Source organism: Strix aluco, chromosome 5 (assembly GCF_031877795.1).
Source record: "Strix aluco isolate bStrAlu1 chromosome 5, bStrAlu1.hap1, whole genome shotgun sequence".
Lineage (NCBI taxonomy): Eukaryota > Metazoa > Chordata > Aves > Strigiformes > Strigidae > Strix > Strix aluco.
The window spans coordinates 73,392,500-73,411,530 of NC_133935.1; the positions used below are offsets into that span (position 1 = coordinate 73,392,500).

General features: G+C 37.8%; 1 protein-coding gene across 3 annotated transcripts in view; it reads left to right on the forward strand.

The window, feature by feature from the left end:
- The window catches only part of COG5 (component of oligomeric golgi complex 5), a 205,739-nt gene that overhangs the window by 171,824 nt on the left and 14,884 nt on the right, over positions 1–19,031 (forward strand). For all 3 annotated transcript variants that reach the window (XM_074827780.1, XM_074827779.1, XM_074827781.1), the window contains exons 15-18: positions 8,300–8,410; positions 9,798–9,860; positions 10,665–10,768; positions 12,138–12,375. In XM_074827780.1, coding sequence (XP_074683881.1) covers positions 8,300–8,410; positions 9,798–9,860; positions 10,665–10,768; positions 12,138–12,375 — 516 coding nt within the window. The remainder of the gene's footprint in view (positions 1–8,299; positions 8,411–9,797; positions 9,861–10,664; positions 10,769–12,137; positions 12,376–19,031) is intronic.

Genomic DNA, 19,031 nt, shown 5'->3' on the forward strand with positions numbered 1-19,031 from the left:
AAAAAAGCAGAAATGCAAAGGATATTAAAAAATATTGCAATGATAAAACAGTTGGATGAGAAGGATTGGTTCTTAGTTTTCTCTGAGTATTCATGGAGATAGGAACTTTTTCTGAACCTTTCGGTTTATACTTAACGGTTGACTAGGAAAAGGCAGAAAGGGGCTGGACTAAACAAGTTCTCCATTGATTATGTCCCTGTCTGCCTAGTGGCAAGGAAAAAAATATATATAACATGTTGCAAGAAAGAAGGATGTTAATCTAGGAGAGCAATAATTCTGGTTTCTTCTTAGGGAAATGAAAAAAAGTAAGACCTCATTTATGGAGGAAGGCATTTGTTCAGTTGGCTTGTCATATGTATTCTTAAGGAGAAATGTACCTTACACCAACCAAAACCATTTTTTGCTCATTTAATTTATACAAGTTCCCCAAATGAAATATGCTCTAGTAGCAAGAAACCAGATGTGAGCTGTATCTCTGTTAGGATGTTTACTTGTGTTTACTCACATAACTGTGTGGTTTTGGGTATCTGCATTGTTGGTTTTTTGTCCACCCATCCTCTTATCTGTCATAGCTAAATTTAACTCGCTGAATAATTCAACAAAGTAGGGGAGAACAGGGTGAAGAAGGAGAGAGAGAATATTTCCTGGAATCAAATTCTTCCAGTGGAGGGAAAATACTGTTCATGCACTGGAATTTTGGCACCAGATTTAAACTCCAGCAAATTTATGAGGCCTGTGATAGTTTTGAATTGAAAAGCATGATGAATTTTCATTGTAATGACATAAAGTGAATTTCTGATTGCCTTTTTTATTATGTGATCTTATAAGAATTAATCCATGTCTTGTATTAGATGCTGTTATATTGAATTGGGAGCTTTAATTTGCGGGTGAATCACTATTCAGGACATATTCCAACAATGAGATTTGTCTGACAGTTCCAGGGAAATGTATCTAGTCCTCCTGTCTAAATGTCGAATATTGTGAGCTTCGGATGGAAGTATGAAATGTAATAAGCTCACAAATCGTCAAGAACAGTAGTGAAATGATACTTCAGGAAAGGTTTTCTGTAAATAATGGGTCAGTTGCAATGGTGTAAGTAATTTGAAAGATTATGTTTTCCCCACTTCTTTTTGAGGTACATGAATTAATTATATTATATCAGTACCTTGAAAACATGGTGTTACTGTCATTGAAAAACTTGTATCTATGCTATTTAAATGAGAGAACCCAAAAATATGAATTCAATATTTGGCATATTAAAGGAATTCATTAATAGGTGTTTAAATAGGATATGTGGGAGGCTATTATATACTAAAATAATTTCAGAATAATTACTGTTTCACTGTACAGCAATAAAAGCTAAAGATGGCAGTAGGTCTAATTTAAAAATAATCAGAAGTCAGCTAAGGTTTTGTAAGTTTTTTTTAATGGAAAGATCAGAAGAGTTTTGTTAAAACAGTCATTAAGAAGCTACTTATATTGGTCAGAGAATACTTAATGTCTAGCTCATAAGTCACTTAAAAGCATTTAAACTTTAAAAATTGAATTAAAAATCTAGAGGAGAAAGTTGCATTAAAAAATAACTCCATGAAACATTTTCTTCATTCTCATGTTGTCTTTTGCTGGTTAGATCGTGACTCACATAACAAATGTGTGATTTTTTTTAAGAGATACTGGCTAAACTCCAGAAAAAAATCATCCAAGCATAAAAGGCTGGGCTTGAGAGTACTGTGTACTTCATTTTATCTTACTGGGGAAAGTGACTAAAAGACTTCTTTAGATCTAGCATGTAATTTTGCTAACAGGTAGAAAAAGCCCAAGATTGCACAATCCCTATAGCATTTTGTTATCATGCGCTCAAAAGTTATTTCATACCGAATTAAATTTTATGATTCAGAAATGGATTTTCGTAAATGTATGTTGATATGGTAAAGGCTTTGGAATTTTGCAGTTTTGGAACAACTGTAATGATAGGTGGACAATGTAAAGCTCATTTATAATCTTCTGCAGGGTAGAAGTATTCTAATCTCCATTAATGCCTTGACTGGATAGCAGAAGAGGTAGATGGCAATTAAATAAATTGATTATATTTTTTATGTGTAGGTGAATATCACCCTATCATGTTGGATCTGTCTCACGTGTCTTGGGGATGGATATCTGCTCTTCACCTCTGAAGGTGCATTCTCAGTAGTTGCTTGGGACCAACAGCTATTGGGATGACATATAAAATATGATTAATCATTCAGTCATTAATCTGGCAAGCATGAAAAATTCAGTAAACTGTTACAGTCAGAGGTATCAGGATCAACACACATTGTCCTTGAAATCTTCATCAGACTGGGGCTAGCTGGATAAACCTGAGTCAGAAAAAATGTTAAATACAAGGGGCATAATTTTTGGAAGTTGAGAAGTGATTCTGAGTGCTTCAGGTTTAGGATTCTCTGAGATTCCTTAAGGGAACTGGGTTGAGGTGCTTTCTGATAGCATAGTTGTTTTAAAACATCTCATTATTTAAGGACCATGAACTATTACTCACTTTTGATTATTCGTACAGTGCTTTTCTTCTCAGATGATTCAAAGGCTTAGAGATAAATCCTGCCTTTTCTGTTACAGAAAGACCATTTGCTGTTTTCCTTCCATTTCTTCCACTTTTGAAAATATTCAGGAAGAAAAAAAAAATACCAAACCAGAAATAGCCAATAGCGAATGGTTCAATGATTGCTGTTGTTCTAGCATGAATAGTATGAGCATGATGTTCAGTCTTTTTTCTTGGTTAAGGACTTCACAGTCCCTTCAAATTTTTCTTCCCAAAATAATGATTGTGTTTTTTATAAGATTTTGAATGCCTTCACCATAGGGTTCTTTTTCTATATTCCTAGAATATGAAATTTTCATTTTTCTAAGGAAGCTGAAAAAACCCCCATGGTATTCTGGAAGCTACAAGAATGTCCTAAGGGTGCAATATAAATGCTTTTATGTACCTTTTAAGTTGTTGCCTGAACTCACAGCTTGTTCCTTTCTTCGTGTCTTAAAATATTTCTTCTTCTTTGAAAAATTAGAAGTCATTCCAAGAACATAAATTCTTACTTACAATTTATTCTTAAATTTTACTTGATTTTTTTTTTTAAAGCAGAACATCAATTTTCATTTATCCTCATCAGTCAAGGACCTTATTCGCCCAGACACATTCATTCAAATCCTACACTTCGAACCTCTAAATTATGTCCCTTCTTTTTGCAAATTGCTCTCTAAGTAGCTAATATATTAGGTGACATAGCTAGTGGAGTTCAGGTTATTCCGTATTTTTCTGCTAAATGGTGTCATATTTTTACAAAAAGTAGCAAACTGATTCTAGTAAACTTTTGTGTTTATTAGGTGGAAAGACACTGTAAAAGGCTCCTTCTGCCATATGGAAAACATTAAACCTAATAGTAAATTGTCCCAATTATTTGTAGCTTATGGGAGAAATCCCAGGGCCAAGCCCTATTGACTCAGAAACTCTGTAAATGGATTCCGTGCTTTATAATAAGTTGTTATGATCAGGCAGAAGGCCAAGTACCAGATGGATCGATTGCTTTCTGCCAGAGGTATGGCCACATCAACTGCCTCTATCAGGAAAGTATTTATTCTTGAAAATGTCAGCTTGACAATTGGAGTTCAATTTGTGCTATCAAAACACATTAGTCTTGTGATCCTAGAGTTAGATCAAATGCTTTGTTGAGGGGCACTACTTTTGTCTTATTTTGATTTAAGATCTTCTCTGTACTCATTCTAAATTATGATGCTGTTTCCTGCTCTTTAGAGAGTGCGTTTGCTGAGGCTGTTTTGAAGTAATCAAATAAATGGAGTTTTCCAAAACTGTCAATAAGGATGCACACAAGATCTTAGTTACTTAGTGTGAAACTGAGCTTTTTCACAAAATGTTTAGTCTGTGAAGGGAATAGTAGCAAACCAGCTCACAAATCAGTGTCTCTTCTGAGCTGCCACCTGTTGAAAGAGGGAAAGTTAGCCACTTTGAAACGCTAAACAAATTATAGGAAAAGATGTATCAGTAGTCTGAGCTTTTCTGCAAGAAAAAGACAAACTCAGTTAGCATTTTTTTATAACCCGAGGGAAAACTGATGATTCTAAAATAGGCTAGATGAATTACTCAATAGAAATGCTAATTCCTCTACTTTGTGATTTCCTGCCTATGGTCAAAATTTCATTCCTGAAATTTTCTGCATTGGACAATTTACTGATCGAATATGAGATTGCACCTGCAGGTGAAGCAGTGTAACCACATTAGTGTACTGAAGGACACAAACTAAAAGAAACTATTTTCCAAAAGGACTTCTGAGTTTGGTGAGAGCACAGTGCCAGTCATGGCTTACAGTTTCTTGACCATGTCAGGCTGAAGCAAGTCAGATGGCCTTCAGTCAGCTTGTTCCTCTTTGTGACACAATTTTTTGTGTATTAGCTTCTCCAAGTGTCCTTTTTGGTTCATTAAACTACGTGATCTACTACTTAGTCCTCAGATTCTGTTGAATTACATTTTGAAAAAAAAAATATTCTAAGCAACTTCCTCCAGCTAGTCAGCTACTGGGTTGAACCTGCAAATTTCAACCTCCTACCTTAGAGAATGTCCTCATATACATGTCAGAAAGGCAGTAGTACCTCCAGTGTTTCTTTCTCAGTTTTAACAGCTGCCCTTTGAGTTTTCTTGAAATGCTGTGTGGGACGGAAAGCTCACGTTACCATTCTGTGAGGGTACCATAAGACATAGTCCTTGTCCTAGTGCCTGGATGCATGATACAAAAGTCCTGGCTAATATTCACTGGTGGGAGACTTGTCTGCCTTACTCCTCTCTTCCTCACTAACATCTCATGTTGCTAGTGTGCTGGTAGCTCATACTCGCAAAGGGTGCTCATACTGACATGTCACCCATTGTAGAATTGCTGCTTGATGGGGAGTGGGGTGCCTGTGCTTTGCCAGTGCCCATGAAATTGCTGTAAATAGTAGACAGGCTTTGAGGTAAAAGCGGCAGCAGTTTACCCAACTAAAGTGAAGAGCGTAAGAAATCAATTGCTATACTTAAAGACAGATATAGAAAAGTGGAACAGTTACAGTCCTTGTTGTTACTGCTCATTCAGGTCTGGCTTCAGCATGGCTTTTTTTCCTGTTTTCTTTTCAGCTAGCAGGCTCAAACCAGACTAACTCCCAGGGTGACTGATGGTTCCCTGGAGATGGGATCTGGTTCTTCAGCTACACTTCGTTTCTTAGTTGTTTCTTTCCCAAAATAAATTCTGATTTGGGATGAAGTCACCCCTTCTGTCCTACCTATTTCTGCTTAGCATAAATTCACCCTCCTGGCCTTTTGCATTTCTGGATAAATCTAACTGATTGAAAAAACATCAGATTTTATCTCTAGTGCCATCATCAGAAAGAAGGCCCTTGAACTGTGTCTTTCAGCTGAGTGGATGTGGCTAGGCTTCGCACTTATTTGACTTAACCTATTTATACAGTGCAATCCCCAGTGGGCAGATAACAAAGGAAGAGTTACTTTACCACTGGCTTTAAATGCATAAACTGTGTCCAGCACAGAACTTCAAAAGTACTTGCTATATAAATGAGAGTGATGAATGTCAATCACTAATAAAACCTGGTATGATGGAAAATAAATTGAGGAATGATTTGTGTCTAAAGTAAATGGGCCTTAAGCGTGATTTGTTGGAACCAAGGAGACACGATGATGGCATTTTCCTACCTGGATGTATGATTGTACAATGGATATTAGAGGCATCAAGAATTCAGTCTGAGGCTTTGGAATATTGGAATAATGATAAACTATCTGAAATCCAGATACATGCCAGTGACAGTGTATGTACATGAACCATGTTGGACAGAGTCAGTGCAGAACCTTCTTGACTCAAGGCAAGGTCATAGAAATCATGGTGGTGACAGTAAGAGATGAGAACAACTACCTGAGACTTCTGCTGTAGATGGTAGGGCACACCTACCCATGTAGGTGCTGGGTGTTCCCTGATGGTAGAGCACACCTACCCATGTAAGCACCAGGTGTTCCCGTGATGGTAGGGCACACCTACCCATGTAGGTGCCAGGTGTTCCCATGTCACACCTTCAGGGGAAGCAGTCCTAGGGAGCCCTGGGCTGCCCAGTTCCTACTGCTGGTTACAAGAGTTGAGTTTTCTAAGCCTCTTTGTTTTAGATCAGTGATTTTATTTTATGATACACAAGGGATCAACACATCTAGCTGTCAAAGTTCAAACTGATTAATTTAAGGGGATTTAATATGGTAAACAATTTTAGAAAGATTGGTTGCTTTTAAGGCATTTTTAGACTTGGCCTGTGAAGCTGTTGTGCACTATTGCTTGTTGCTGCAGAGGGGTTATGTTTGTACTTGTTAGTAGTTTTACTTATCAGTTAAGCTTTTTCACCAGCAGTCTAAAGATTTCATGATCTAAGAAAAAGAAATTGTGAAGCCTTTGCAATAGACTCTGAGAATCTGAAATTTAAGTGACTATGATGTAAAATTTTACTGTCTTAGTGTCTTTTGTGTTTAATATTTGTAAATGTGCAAAAACCCAATTGAATAGTCTGTACAGGGCTTAAAAAAGGTGCGAATAAAAGGTTATTGGGGTTTGGGAGGGTGGTCAGCTGGGTGGACAGGCTGTTTCTCTGCACAGCTGTTTTGTTATTAATCTGTGAAGCTGTAAGGGTGAGAAGTGGAATCCTTAAAACCATTCAGGTCTGTCAAATAGAAATATCAGGAAGGAAACAAGAGATGTACGTAGCTCACATGGCTGTTCTCATCAGGAAAATGGATGCTGAGATGATATATTTTTCAGCTAGTCTAAAGATGCATTCTGATGTCAAATAATTGATGATACATTGGAAAAGATTTTTGCCTCTGCAAAAGCCTCAGAAACCTATTTACCCTGAAATAATACGTAAATTTGAAGAAAGGGAGATGGACTGATATTGTCACCATAGTGCTGTGAATAAGCTCGAGTTCCTGTGTGCTTGCAAGAACTTGTCTAAAACTTCATCATTATCAGTGCTGGCAAATACCAGATAACTTCACTTGCATGCTGTCTGTGTTTATGCTGAGTGGAAGCTATGCCTAGGAATAGTCTTTCACTAGTAAAGATTCACCATTCCCATAACTTAAAAATTTTCATGTCATGTTTGTTCCTTTTGTTCTTAAACAATTGTTATAGTATATTCAGTTTTAGTCTAGGAGCTTTCTGTAGGACCTACAACAGTGTTTAAAGACACACTTCATAAAAGTCTCTTGATGACTTGTTCAGTGAGTTGAATATATTTTCACTGAGAGATATTTGGAGCTAGGCATCTTCAGGAGTTTTCAGGAGGATGATTTTGTATCCTGAAATACAGATTACTAGTCAGATAATTATATCTCAGTAAAGCCTTCTATTAATAGCTATTCTTGCTGTAATATTTAGACATACTTCTAGAATTCACATAGCCTTTTGTCAATTCTTTGTATTTCTGCAACTTTCAGTACATGAGAAAATTTGACGGTTTCCCAATTACAATTTATTTTATTTTCAATCATAAAAATATGCCATGGTATCCTTATGGGACTGTTCTGTAGTTAACTGCTATTTAAGTATCACCCTGGAACTTTGATTTCTGTGGTAACGATAAAAAATATGTGCTTTGTGGAGTTCAAATATGAAGAAATATTTTTTTATTTTTGCTGAAAGATTCATGGATAGAAATCTTTTTAATGACAGGACTAGCAGTTCCAGTCCTTGCAGTTCTATTTTCCTGTTCATTTACAAGCCACTAATATGTACAAAGCTGTAAGCCATCTATTTGAAGAAACAGTTTTTAAGGAGAGACTTGAATGGTTGTCAGAAGTGAGGACTGAGGGTATACAGAAAACCATACTCTTTTCAGCTCTGCTGCTGCTAGTTTATACTGCATCCTTGAGTAGGTGACTTCACCTGACTCTTAGATTACCAAGTTGAAGTTATGCTGGGACTAGCTGTCTCCAAGAGAGCTGTGTCTGAGTGCTGTGATTTAGGAGCTGAGACAGAAGTCTCTCATGGTTCCTGTTGTTCAGTGTGTATAACCTGGAGATGGAAATGATACGAATCAAGACAAGAGTTAAAATAGAAGAACATTGGTACTGAAGACCTGTGGCTTTCTGCCCTGGTCTAGTTTAGTTAACTAGTTAACTACTAACTATAGTTTAGTTAACTATAATTTTGTGGTGATGCACTGTTTAAAGGAGTTGATACTGTTGTAACAATTTCTGCAATCACTGCAGCTGTCTACTCAAGGAGATGCCAGCCAGGTTATTGGACCACTCACAGAGGGACAGAGGAGGAACGTGGCTGTAGTTAATTCCCTATACAAACTGCACCAATCGGTTCTGAAGGTAGGCTTCCTTTGGTATCTCTCTTCTTGCCATAATGTTAACGTCTTTGCTCTATCGTATGCATATTCTCCTATAAGCTGATGAGAACTCTGACAAATACAGCCCAATTTTGGGTTAAGAGCTGCACCTTGCTTTGCATTTGTACAACTCTTTGAGACTTGGTTGGCCCTTGTAAGCACCACTATGTGACAAATTGTCAGTATTAGAGTGAAAGATGTGTTTGTAGAGAATAATCACGTCTCACAGCCATTGTTTTGTGAGCCTAAACAATTGAACTCTTTCTGTTTTTTCTGATCAGGTAAGCTCTGTCTTTGTACTGGTCAGACTGATAGCCCTTGTCTGCATCTGTCCCAGACCTTTCTCAGAAGACCCTCACTGCTTTCCCATAATTGTGGCCAAACTGAAAAGGGGAAGGAAAGGGTGAAATCAAGAAAAGCAGCACCTCATAAATATCTCTCTGCATTGTTGCTGTGACCAAAGTCTGGCCTGGAAGTGTTTTCAGGACTAAGCACAGTTATGAGTAATTCCAGTTTACTGGCTTAGTTATGCCAATGGTTACACAGTCTGTAAATTAAAACAAACAGATACAGTGGTAGTTGTAGTTAATCATGTTTAAATCCTAGACTGATTAGAAAAAGATCATGAGTACTCCTGACTATGGATGTGTTTAAAGAATGTTAAAAAATGCTAAAAAGCCTATAAAATTTGCTTGGATTTTGCAAACAGATGGTAGATCAACTTTTAAGTCTGCTTTCTTTGATGTATTTAGTAATGAACCTCATGTGCCTTAGTGTTGGAGGGAGATCTGATATGATTCAGTCTTTAAGTTCAGTACTTTTCTGGCTTAAAAATACTATTGTATAGCATGTTCATAACTGTAAGGAAATTGGTAGAATATTCCTTCAGATCATTCCTTGACTTTCAATTCTAATATCATTGTAGCTGTACATAAACATAACAGCATAAACAGCTATTTAACATGTAGCATTATAATAGTCATAATACTGAAAAAGAACAACCGTTGTTTCAAATATTTGCCATGGAGCTGCTTGTATAGTTATTCATAAATTCTATACTTAACAGTGGGAGAATACACCACTTATTTTTACTCTGATTCTGTAAACCCTTCAGCTAAATTTCAGTTGAACTCAGTTGAATCACTTCTTTGCCAAGGCAGAAGCAGAGTCTATAGGAAGTTTGAGAGCAAAGGACTGATACTGGCTCATTGAAAATTCTGTCTGTATAAAACACATTTGATAGTTACCTATACCTATGTAAACCACTCATTACTAAGGATAACTCAGTATGTTTTTAAATGACATAAAATATTATGGATTCTAATAATTTGTTGGATGTTGACTATTAACAGTTCCTTTAAAATTTTTAGGTCATTACCAATCAGAGCTCGTTTCCAGCAGCTGCTGAGCAAACAGTCACAACTGCCTTAAAGGTAATTGAATGTCCATATGCTGCAGGGATAGGGCTGAGCCTTTCTTTGTTACTCTTAAAATGGGCACTTATTTTCCCAGCTATTATTTCGTGTCAGTATATGATAGTCAAAGGTATACAAATATTCTGAAATTTATATTTTGTTGTATCTGCAGCTACATGTATGTTGCATGTGCCAAATCACTGCTTGAGTAGTGTTTGTATTCAAGAATATTTTTGTAATGTTCGGGCTCCAGATGTCACCTAACTGTGAAAATAAACGTCTTTCTCTGCAGCATTCACACAGCAACAACTGGATCCTTCATCACCCCCTTACCCCCCCCCGACACACACATAAAATTATGATTGTTATGCTACCTGGTGCTTTTCTGGGAGGTGATGTGGATGGCGGTGCAGCCCTCTGTGAATGACAGCTATCCCCATCCGTCCTGCTGTGCACTAATCTGGGAGGGGTTGTGCGCAGAGGAATGAAGGGCAGCGCATGCATGTCTGGGGAATGAACAGCTGAACGAAGTGTGTGCACCAAAACATGCACGTTTACAAACCAGGAAGGCCAGGTTGTTGTGCACCTTTTTCAAGGAAGGCTTTGCACAGAAGTAGTAAACAGCCTTATTTTTGTACTTTACTGGTAAAATCAATTAAATGTTATCACAGGCTTTTGTCCTTCTATTTAGCAGTTTCTAATGCAGAATAATGAAAAGCACTGTTGAAATGAACTGTTTGTCGAGATATTTTTGAGGTGCCAAAATGCAAATGCTTCTAGTTTCTGTTTCCTTACTTCTGCCTTTTTCTTATTCTATTTTAGGCAGTCCATGATCTAATGGGTAGCGCTGTTCAACCGTTACTGAACTCTGTAGGAGATTCAGTAGAAGCTATTATCATCACTATGCACCAGGAAGACTTTTCTGGGTAACTAGAAATATTTCTTAAATTTATCATTGCTTTAGTAAGATGTTCTGCATATGGAGAATAGATTGTTATTGCCACAATGTCCTTGGAGCAAGAGCACTCGTTTGTTGAGAGGAAGGCAATGCTTTATGGTCAATGAACACAGATAGCAGAATCACACCTAGCTATTGAAACAAATTAATCATGTAGCATCTGTCTTTTTTTTTCATATCTGTTGAGTAAAATTCATTTTAAATAGAAAAATAAAGCCCAGCAGAGGCTGTTTTTGTGCTTAAAAAACCCCATTTGCTTTCAAAACTTATTTTTTGTGGACAGTCTTTAGAACTGTCAGTATTCTTGTTTCTCAAAATAAAGAATATAACCTCTGATTCAAAATTACACAGAAATTTTTCTCAAGTATTATTGAATATGAAATGGTTCAAAACCTCTTTTTTATTGAAAGTTCAGATTTACTGTAATTATGCTATTTTCCCATAGCATTTTAATTAAAATTTTCAGTATTATTTATCTGTAAAGATCTTGAGTCCTATCTATAACTGAGACTTCCTTCCTGGGCATTATTTTGGTCATTAACTCTGTTTGGACATTGCTTATATTGTCTTCAGATGTCTGGTTTTCTGTCATGGAAATTCACTGAAAATAGTATATTTTCAGAGGTTTTTTAAATTTTTCTTTTTACTTTTTTTTTTTTTTTTTTTACAGTATTTTACCCTCTCCATCTTTCTTTTGCCACCACTAGCAAAATACCTCTCTAGGTGGATAAACTGATTCCAGCCAAAGGCTTAAGTTTTGTTAGATATCCTGTATGCTCAGGTTTCCAAGTTTAGAAGAGCTCCTTTGTCTGACTGGGATTCAAAGAAAGAGGAAGGTGATTGATTTCTGTGTCCTGTAGCTTCTGTGCTGCTTCTGTGATAATTAGGTTGACTTTATGTTCCTGGGTTTGGAGGAATCTAGGAAACTTTCTATACTGAGAACAGGTTTGGGATAGGCTAAACTAGTAACTGTGTGACATGTGCTTGTATTTCCTGATCCATTATTAGAGTTTCAAATCAACAACTGGGACATTTAAATTTAGGGGCTGGATTTGAGGTTTGGGCTCCAAACTGGTAGAGGCTCTGCAAGTTCGATAGGAGTGGGGTGATTTCCTTTATCTTGTTAGGATAGGAATGGCTGATAAAGAGATATTTTTTGACTATGGTTTCAGAGACAGCTACATGCTCTTTATTCTGAGTAGAAATGAGACTCTATAATTCATGCCATGACTTCGTGGGGTAGGAAAAGAATTAAAAAGAATCCAATAGTTTTTGGTTGTGTTTTAAAGATGAATTTAGCTGTCCCCATTTCTTTTTTCTTTTCTTTTTTTTTTCAGATCATTATCCAGCTCAGGAAAACCAGATGTCCCTTGTTCTCTGTACATGAAAGAACTACAGGGTTTTATAGCAAGAGTCATGAGTGACTACTTCAGACATTTTGAGTGTTTTGATTTTGTCTTTGATAACACTGAAGCCATGGCTCAAAGAGCAATTGAACTTTTCATTCGCAATGCCAGTCTAATAAGGCCCCTCGGTGAAGGTGGGAAGATGCGGCTTGCGGCGGATTTTGCACAGGTACTCTTAATACCGATTTCTGCTTTTTACTGTTACTTCACTGTGTTCACTAAAAAGTATCAAGACTTTTGTCCCCATCAAAGTATAAACAGGCAGTTGTAGAGATTGGTGCATTCCGGTTCTGAACGTTCTTTCTGATGAGATACTCTATCCTGAGAAATGCATCTGCTAAGTAGTTGAAGATCCCTTGTCAATGTAAGGCACATTCAGGGACATCTGACAGCTTCCTATCAAGTGACTGTTGCATTTAAATTCAGCTGTGTCTTGGCATTTTATCCCTCTTGTCTGACCTCTTTGGTATGTCCATCGTTTGCCACCATTCATTCACTTAATTCTTTCTCTCTCTTCTAATGGGATGGTGTGTCACTTTCTTAATCACTTTATATATCACAGTGCCCACAGTGGTTAATCGCTAATTCAGCTGCCTTGCAGCATAGGAGGCAAGCTAGAGAAATACCAATATCCTGTGGAAGAACTGCCCTTTTGGTAATGGAAGGGCAGTTTTCTTGTGGGATTCTCTTCATGACCTGATTGACTTATCTGCCTCTCAGCTTTACCTAGCTCTTATACTGGGCTAAAGCACAAAACAAATTGCCAAATGAATATCCACTACCTGTCTGCATTATCTACTATATTCAAATGTAATTTGTCAGTAGTAATACTGTGTGCTTAACTTGCCAAGGAGTACAGACATCCACTAGATTGGTCTGAGGGTCCTGGTTGTTATTATCCAAGCGGAAAAGGGAGTTAGCACCAGCTGTCTACATACTGAGTGCTACTTTTGGCTGGTATGTAACTGAGGTAGAAGAGAAAGGCAGGGAGGGAGGAATCACTGCCACTTCCACTCCTACTTGTGGCTGCTTTGTATCATTTGCCTGTGAGTTACATACTCCTGAGTAAAGTTCTTTTATTTATTACTCAAAAGTGGCAAAGCAGCCTTTAACCACAGAAGATAAGGGGAAGTTTTTGATTGCTTTCAGTGAGAAGTTTCTATTCCTTTCTCTGTTTTGGAGACAGTGGCATAAAATTGGAGAAGAAAAAGGACACTTGACTCCTCCTCTGGAAGGAATATAGATATTTTTCGTAATTTATGCTGCAGTATGAAAGTAAGGTGTATAAATTTGGGAAATTTCTTCACCTGATTCTACAGTAAAGAACATCTGGTCTAAGCACCTTTTATAATAATAATTTTAAAAAATCACTCATTTGTCTTTTTTAAACACTTTTCTCATTCTGACACGGGCTGCCTTTTAACTGAAAAATTAAGATATGTTTTCATCTGAGTGTAGGGGGATTTGCATGTTCTTCCCCACTGTGCTGAGTATAACTGCTGAACAGACAACAGTGTGAAGATAAATATTCTGATTTCTCTTCTTTCATACTGTGGAAGAAAAAAATGGGTTTTGAATGCATTCTTGTCTCCTGCCTTCAACTGTTGCTGCAACTGGCGTCTGCTTTGTTTTTTTCTCGTCTTCACACTGCACTGTGTTTTTGGCTTGTTTAAAAACGGGCTTAAGACAAGAACTGTTTAGGTCTAGCCAGCCTCACACAGCTGCCTTTGAGCATTTCTGCACAGAGCTCCTTAGGGAGTCCCAGGCTGCACAGGGGCTGTAGTGTCCAGAATGGCCTGGACACTATATCCTGTTGCTCGGTATAACAGAAAAAGGACTGAAACATCTTGTATGTGGAAGCTGCCTTATATCCATGTTTTCTAGGGTGTGTCTGTCCCTCCCAAAAACATGGTGGGTTTTGGGCATGTGCCCATGACACCTGCTCCTGGTAGCCCCACTGGGGAGGTTGTAGTGTCTCTGACCCAGCCGGGAGTCCTGGAGAGCGTTCGCCGAAATGTGGCTGTAATCCTGAACAGGACTCGTTTTACTTCCGTGCTCCTGTTGCTGTGGCACATGGCTTTGTTGAGGAAAAGACCAGATTCCTCCAAAGAGAAAGGGAGGTTGCTGCTACTTTGGGCTGAGGAGAGCAGGGAGCAGGTATTTAGCTGGGTTGCTGGCTTGATGGGAAGGATAAACTTTTCCAAATTGCCATAAGTGCTGCGTGCAGGTTTTTTTTTTTTTTTGAGTCCCAGAAAGGCACTGCATTGTTGGACTAAAGCCAAACCCAAAGGAAAGGACCTGCCTGGAAAGACACTGTGTGTGTAGGAGGAGATTTGTTTATAAACTGTTCTTACTTGTGCTCTGTCTTGTAGAGTCATTTTGAATTTTCTGTACTCAAAAAGGGTTACATGTTCCTGCTTAAAACTGGCTTTTGAGATCTAAAACTCCTTTTGGTGTTTTGGGGTTACTTGCAAGCAAAAGACCTGGACAGAAATCTGTCCAGAAGCTTTGGTTAATTTGAGGTCCTATTATAAACCTGCATGCAGTAAGTCAAATAACCTTGGGTTGCATCAGATTTTGAGTATCTCACGTGCATGTGCTCATTTACTTCAGGGCACTCAGAGTTACAGCTGCCTTATACTCAGCAGAATAGCTTTGGCTGAGAGTCAGATTTGAAAATTTTTGCACTGGAAACGTGTTTTACTGGTAAGTTGCCTCAAAACAACAGGTGTCTACACAGAAAGGGGAAAACTGAGGCTTCAAGTTCTCTTCATTCAGAACTGGGTTTGATGAGGTGCAAACCAGCCAGTTTTCCTGAGTAAGGCTCAGCTACAGTTAGGAATTATTGCTGTAATTCTGTTGAATTCTCTGTTTTACCCTGTTTCCAGTGTCAGTACTGCATTTTGCTATTTTGTGCATTACAGATATTCCAGCAGTAAGACTAGGTGTGTGCTAGTGTGGCAGCTGTAAACAGAGGTATGATAGGCTTGAAATATGCCTGAATATCATTAATATGATTTCATGAAGATCAGTGCTTACAGGAACACAGGAACATTTTAAGCCCTAAAAAATGTCTGCAGTGCTGCAAGGTTATTATCACATACTGTGCTATTCCTTGGGACTCTCGCTGTTTGAAATATTTCCAGTCTACAGGCTGAATTCACCTCTTTTCATGCTCTCAGTTTTTACACAGACAATTGCACAAGATTACTTTTCAGCTCACTCCTATAAATTCCCAGATCAGTTTGTTTTCATTTGGCTCTGTATTTTTAAGGTGACCATAACTCAAATATTCATGTATGTAATACCAAATTTCAGTTTTTAATTCAGCACTAGTCAGACTGAAAAAAATTGTTCTCCTGGAGGCAAGCAAGCCAGCAAGCCCTGATGGTTTTTCAACGTTTATGTTACTGAGGAGTACCAGTTCTTCTCCAGAGGACCTTTTAACTTGCTTGGTATTCAGTTGTTACAGTACTTACGCTTAGGCACGCTTTAGGATTGGTGGCTTGTAGTTCAGGCCTTCCTAAAACCGATGGAAGTGCTGGACAGTGCAGTGAAGAATGAAATATAAGCACAATCAGTTGAGAAATTTATTTAGGAGAAATGAGGAATCTACAGTAATATTTGGGATGGAAATTAGTAGTCTGCTACATAAAGTTTGTAAGCTGATATAGGAAAATAGCTGTTTATTAATAGCAAATACAAATCACAGCTGCACTGAAATAAACTAGTCTAGAAATTGCAAAGACTAATCTTTTTGCTTCATGTTATGAAGGCATGACATGATTTCCCTTCTTTTCATAGTGCAGGTGTATGTTTGGAGCCACTGTCTGTGCCAAGAACCCCATCTCATGTCATGACTGATTATTTTCAGCCTTATCGAGTGAACTATTTTTATATGTCCTCTTTGAATTATTACTATTTTATATATACCTTCATATACTTCCTACCTATGTGTGGTTTAAATACTTGGGGTTTTTGGCATTGTTCAGTATTGTGTTCAAAGAGTTTTGATGGGGTATAGTTAACACTGCCACCAACTCTTCAAGTCTTTATCAATATATTACTGCAAAATGTTTTGGTTTTATCGAATTTTCCTAGAAAAATGTTTTTACTGTAGAAGTTGACAATGCTAAATGCTAGTGCAGAAGAAATGTTTCTATCTGCTGGTTAGCCTATGGTCAGAATCTGGTTTCCTGATTCAATATGTAGCATTAAAAAAGCAAGAATATTAGGCATTTGGGTTTGTAAAAATGTAGACAGATTTGCTCGTTTAGTGATAAAGTGACACAAGTGTAAAAATGCTTTTTATAATTTTTCCTAAAAAATTTCCTTTCTAGTTTCTTATGGAGAAGTAAGAGAAGCAGGATGCTGTATTCACAGTTGTAGTCATAAGGACAGAAACTACTAAAGCTGAAAGGCACTTAATGTTCAATGCTAACTGTCTTACTGGAAGGAGGAAATTATTTTCTGATGTGGTTATTTTGGAGGTATTACAGCTGAAGGGTTTACTTAAACATGAACTGTTTTGGAATTGCTGCATGGGGGAGAAATCAAATTCCACATCCCTTCAAGGCCAGCTTCCTTCATATAATAGTTCAGAGCTCTTCTGCTCCCTTGCTTGTTAAAGCTTTCTCTCCTGGTGAATGGCTAGAAAAAAGCATTTGAGTTAACATTTAAAAACTGGGAATTCATCTTGGCCAGGAGGAAATGTAATTGCTAAAAATTTAATGTTAAGATTTTCCAGCTGAAAAAACAGCTGTTTAGTAATGAGAGATCTTGAAAATATCACAATAGGCACTAAACAATAACCACTATGGGGTTTTTCAAAGCGCTCTTCAATATATATGCATTATCTGTATCTAGACTACGTATTAACTTCACCCTTGGGTTGCTGAACATAATCCAATTAGAGAAGCCAGCCATGTGATGTATTTTTTACAATATAGCTAGCCAGTGAATAGTTCAACAGATAATTGACCACCTAGCCATGGGCTATGGCAGGGTCATACGAGAAGAAAAGATAATATAGCCTTTTTGGGCTTAGAGAGCAAGAATCATTGAGAAGAAGCATATGTTGGGCAGGAATCTGCCACTGTGTTCTGCGAAGCATAGCAACATAACATGAATAAATCATCGAAAAGCAATGGTTTTTGAACAAAGTTAGAAGAAATGAGGCAGAGTCATTAGGCTGCCTTCTGTTCTAGCTGCCCCTTCCTTTTCAGCAGGCACGTGCACTTCCTACTGCTTCTCTCGGATCCTGCATTGATGATTATCTCGTGTTAGTCGATCAAGCCTCTGTGGTTGCAAATTACTGCTTGGACGCCTGATTTATCACTGAATTTAACCTGGATGTCTGAATTTTCAAATTTGCAGCTCAGAGAGAAACAAAAAATACTACTTACCCTTTCATATGTAATGCCCATAGGACATGGCTGTATAAAAGGCCTTGCACAAATGATACAAATACTGTCTTGCAGACAGCCAAAACCATCACCCAACTTGTAAAAGCTCACCAAAATGCTTTGGAAACTACAGCTGTATACCATAGGAAAAGCTGCTACAGTATAAACACGCTGCATGAATCAACAGTTGATGCAGCTTCAGGTGATGACAGGTAGCAAAACCAACAAGTGATGTATGCTCAGTCCTCTGCCCAATTCCAGCACCTTAAAAACAGCAGCTGTTCCAGCCGAATGATTCCTCCCCGGCACTTGCTCCCGGGCCAGCAGTGCCGGCTGGCATGATGCTCAGCAAAGACACAAAACCCTGCTCAGTGGGCCTGCAGAAATGAATGTAACAGCAGAAAGATGCTGTAGCATCTCACTACATCATTGGGCTCAGATAAATAGCTAAAATTCAAGTGAAGAAAACAATTTTAGTTATTATGCGAAGTATAGTTTTTGTTGGAGAGATTGCGTTATAACACATAGCAGACTAGTGTTGTAAATTAAAAAAAAGTTTCTGTGGTTTATGTACATTTTTACCACATTAGTTTTCACTCATTCCCACTCTTCATGAGTCAATTTGAGATGGTATAGTATGCTGCAAAGCTTAAAAACAATTTTTTTCTTTGGCAACTAGTACTTCACGAATCAACCATCTGCTGCCATTAAATCTATCTACTTCTAGCAATACTAATAATTTCCTACAGTGAATAAAGGTTGAAGATGAAGTAATAGAATTTTCCAAAGTAAATTTTATTCTTTAGTGCTTAAGACTAAAAATGTTGATTTATGGAAACTGCCAAGTATGTTCAAGAGAAATCATTTAAATTTGTTTTAATAAGGAATTGGTTAAGCTGTAGAAAGTTTCACTTACGTCTCATTACATCATATTACGTTTCAGGAGTGAAACAATCATTTAAAACTTATCAAGTAAAATTATATTTTGCTGTGCTGGGATTTCTTTTCCCTCATGAGTACAGTTTGATCCACGCATCTCTGTTTCCAGAAGTCAGACTGGCAGTTTGTTGCCTGTTATCAAATTCTCTAAAGCACCTAAAAGAATTATCTTCTCCCTGGTTCTTCACAGCTACAAGCCCACGGCTCCCACCAGAGCTGTGACACCAGCTCCTGCAGGATATCAGTTACTTCCAGCTGCCCCTAGCCAGTACTGATGCCTGAAAAGAAGCTCTGGAGAAATCAGAGTCTGGCTCCCATTTGTTTTTCAGGGTCTGTAGTGTTCATGTATCATGATGCAGCAAAGCCTACTTAATTAGCTCCTCTTTTTGGCTACTTGCCCTTGATCCTGTGCAGCAGACCAGCCTCTTGGCTCCCATATGTGCTCAGAAGTGTCCCGGGGGATCTGGGGGAACAACATGCT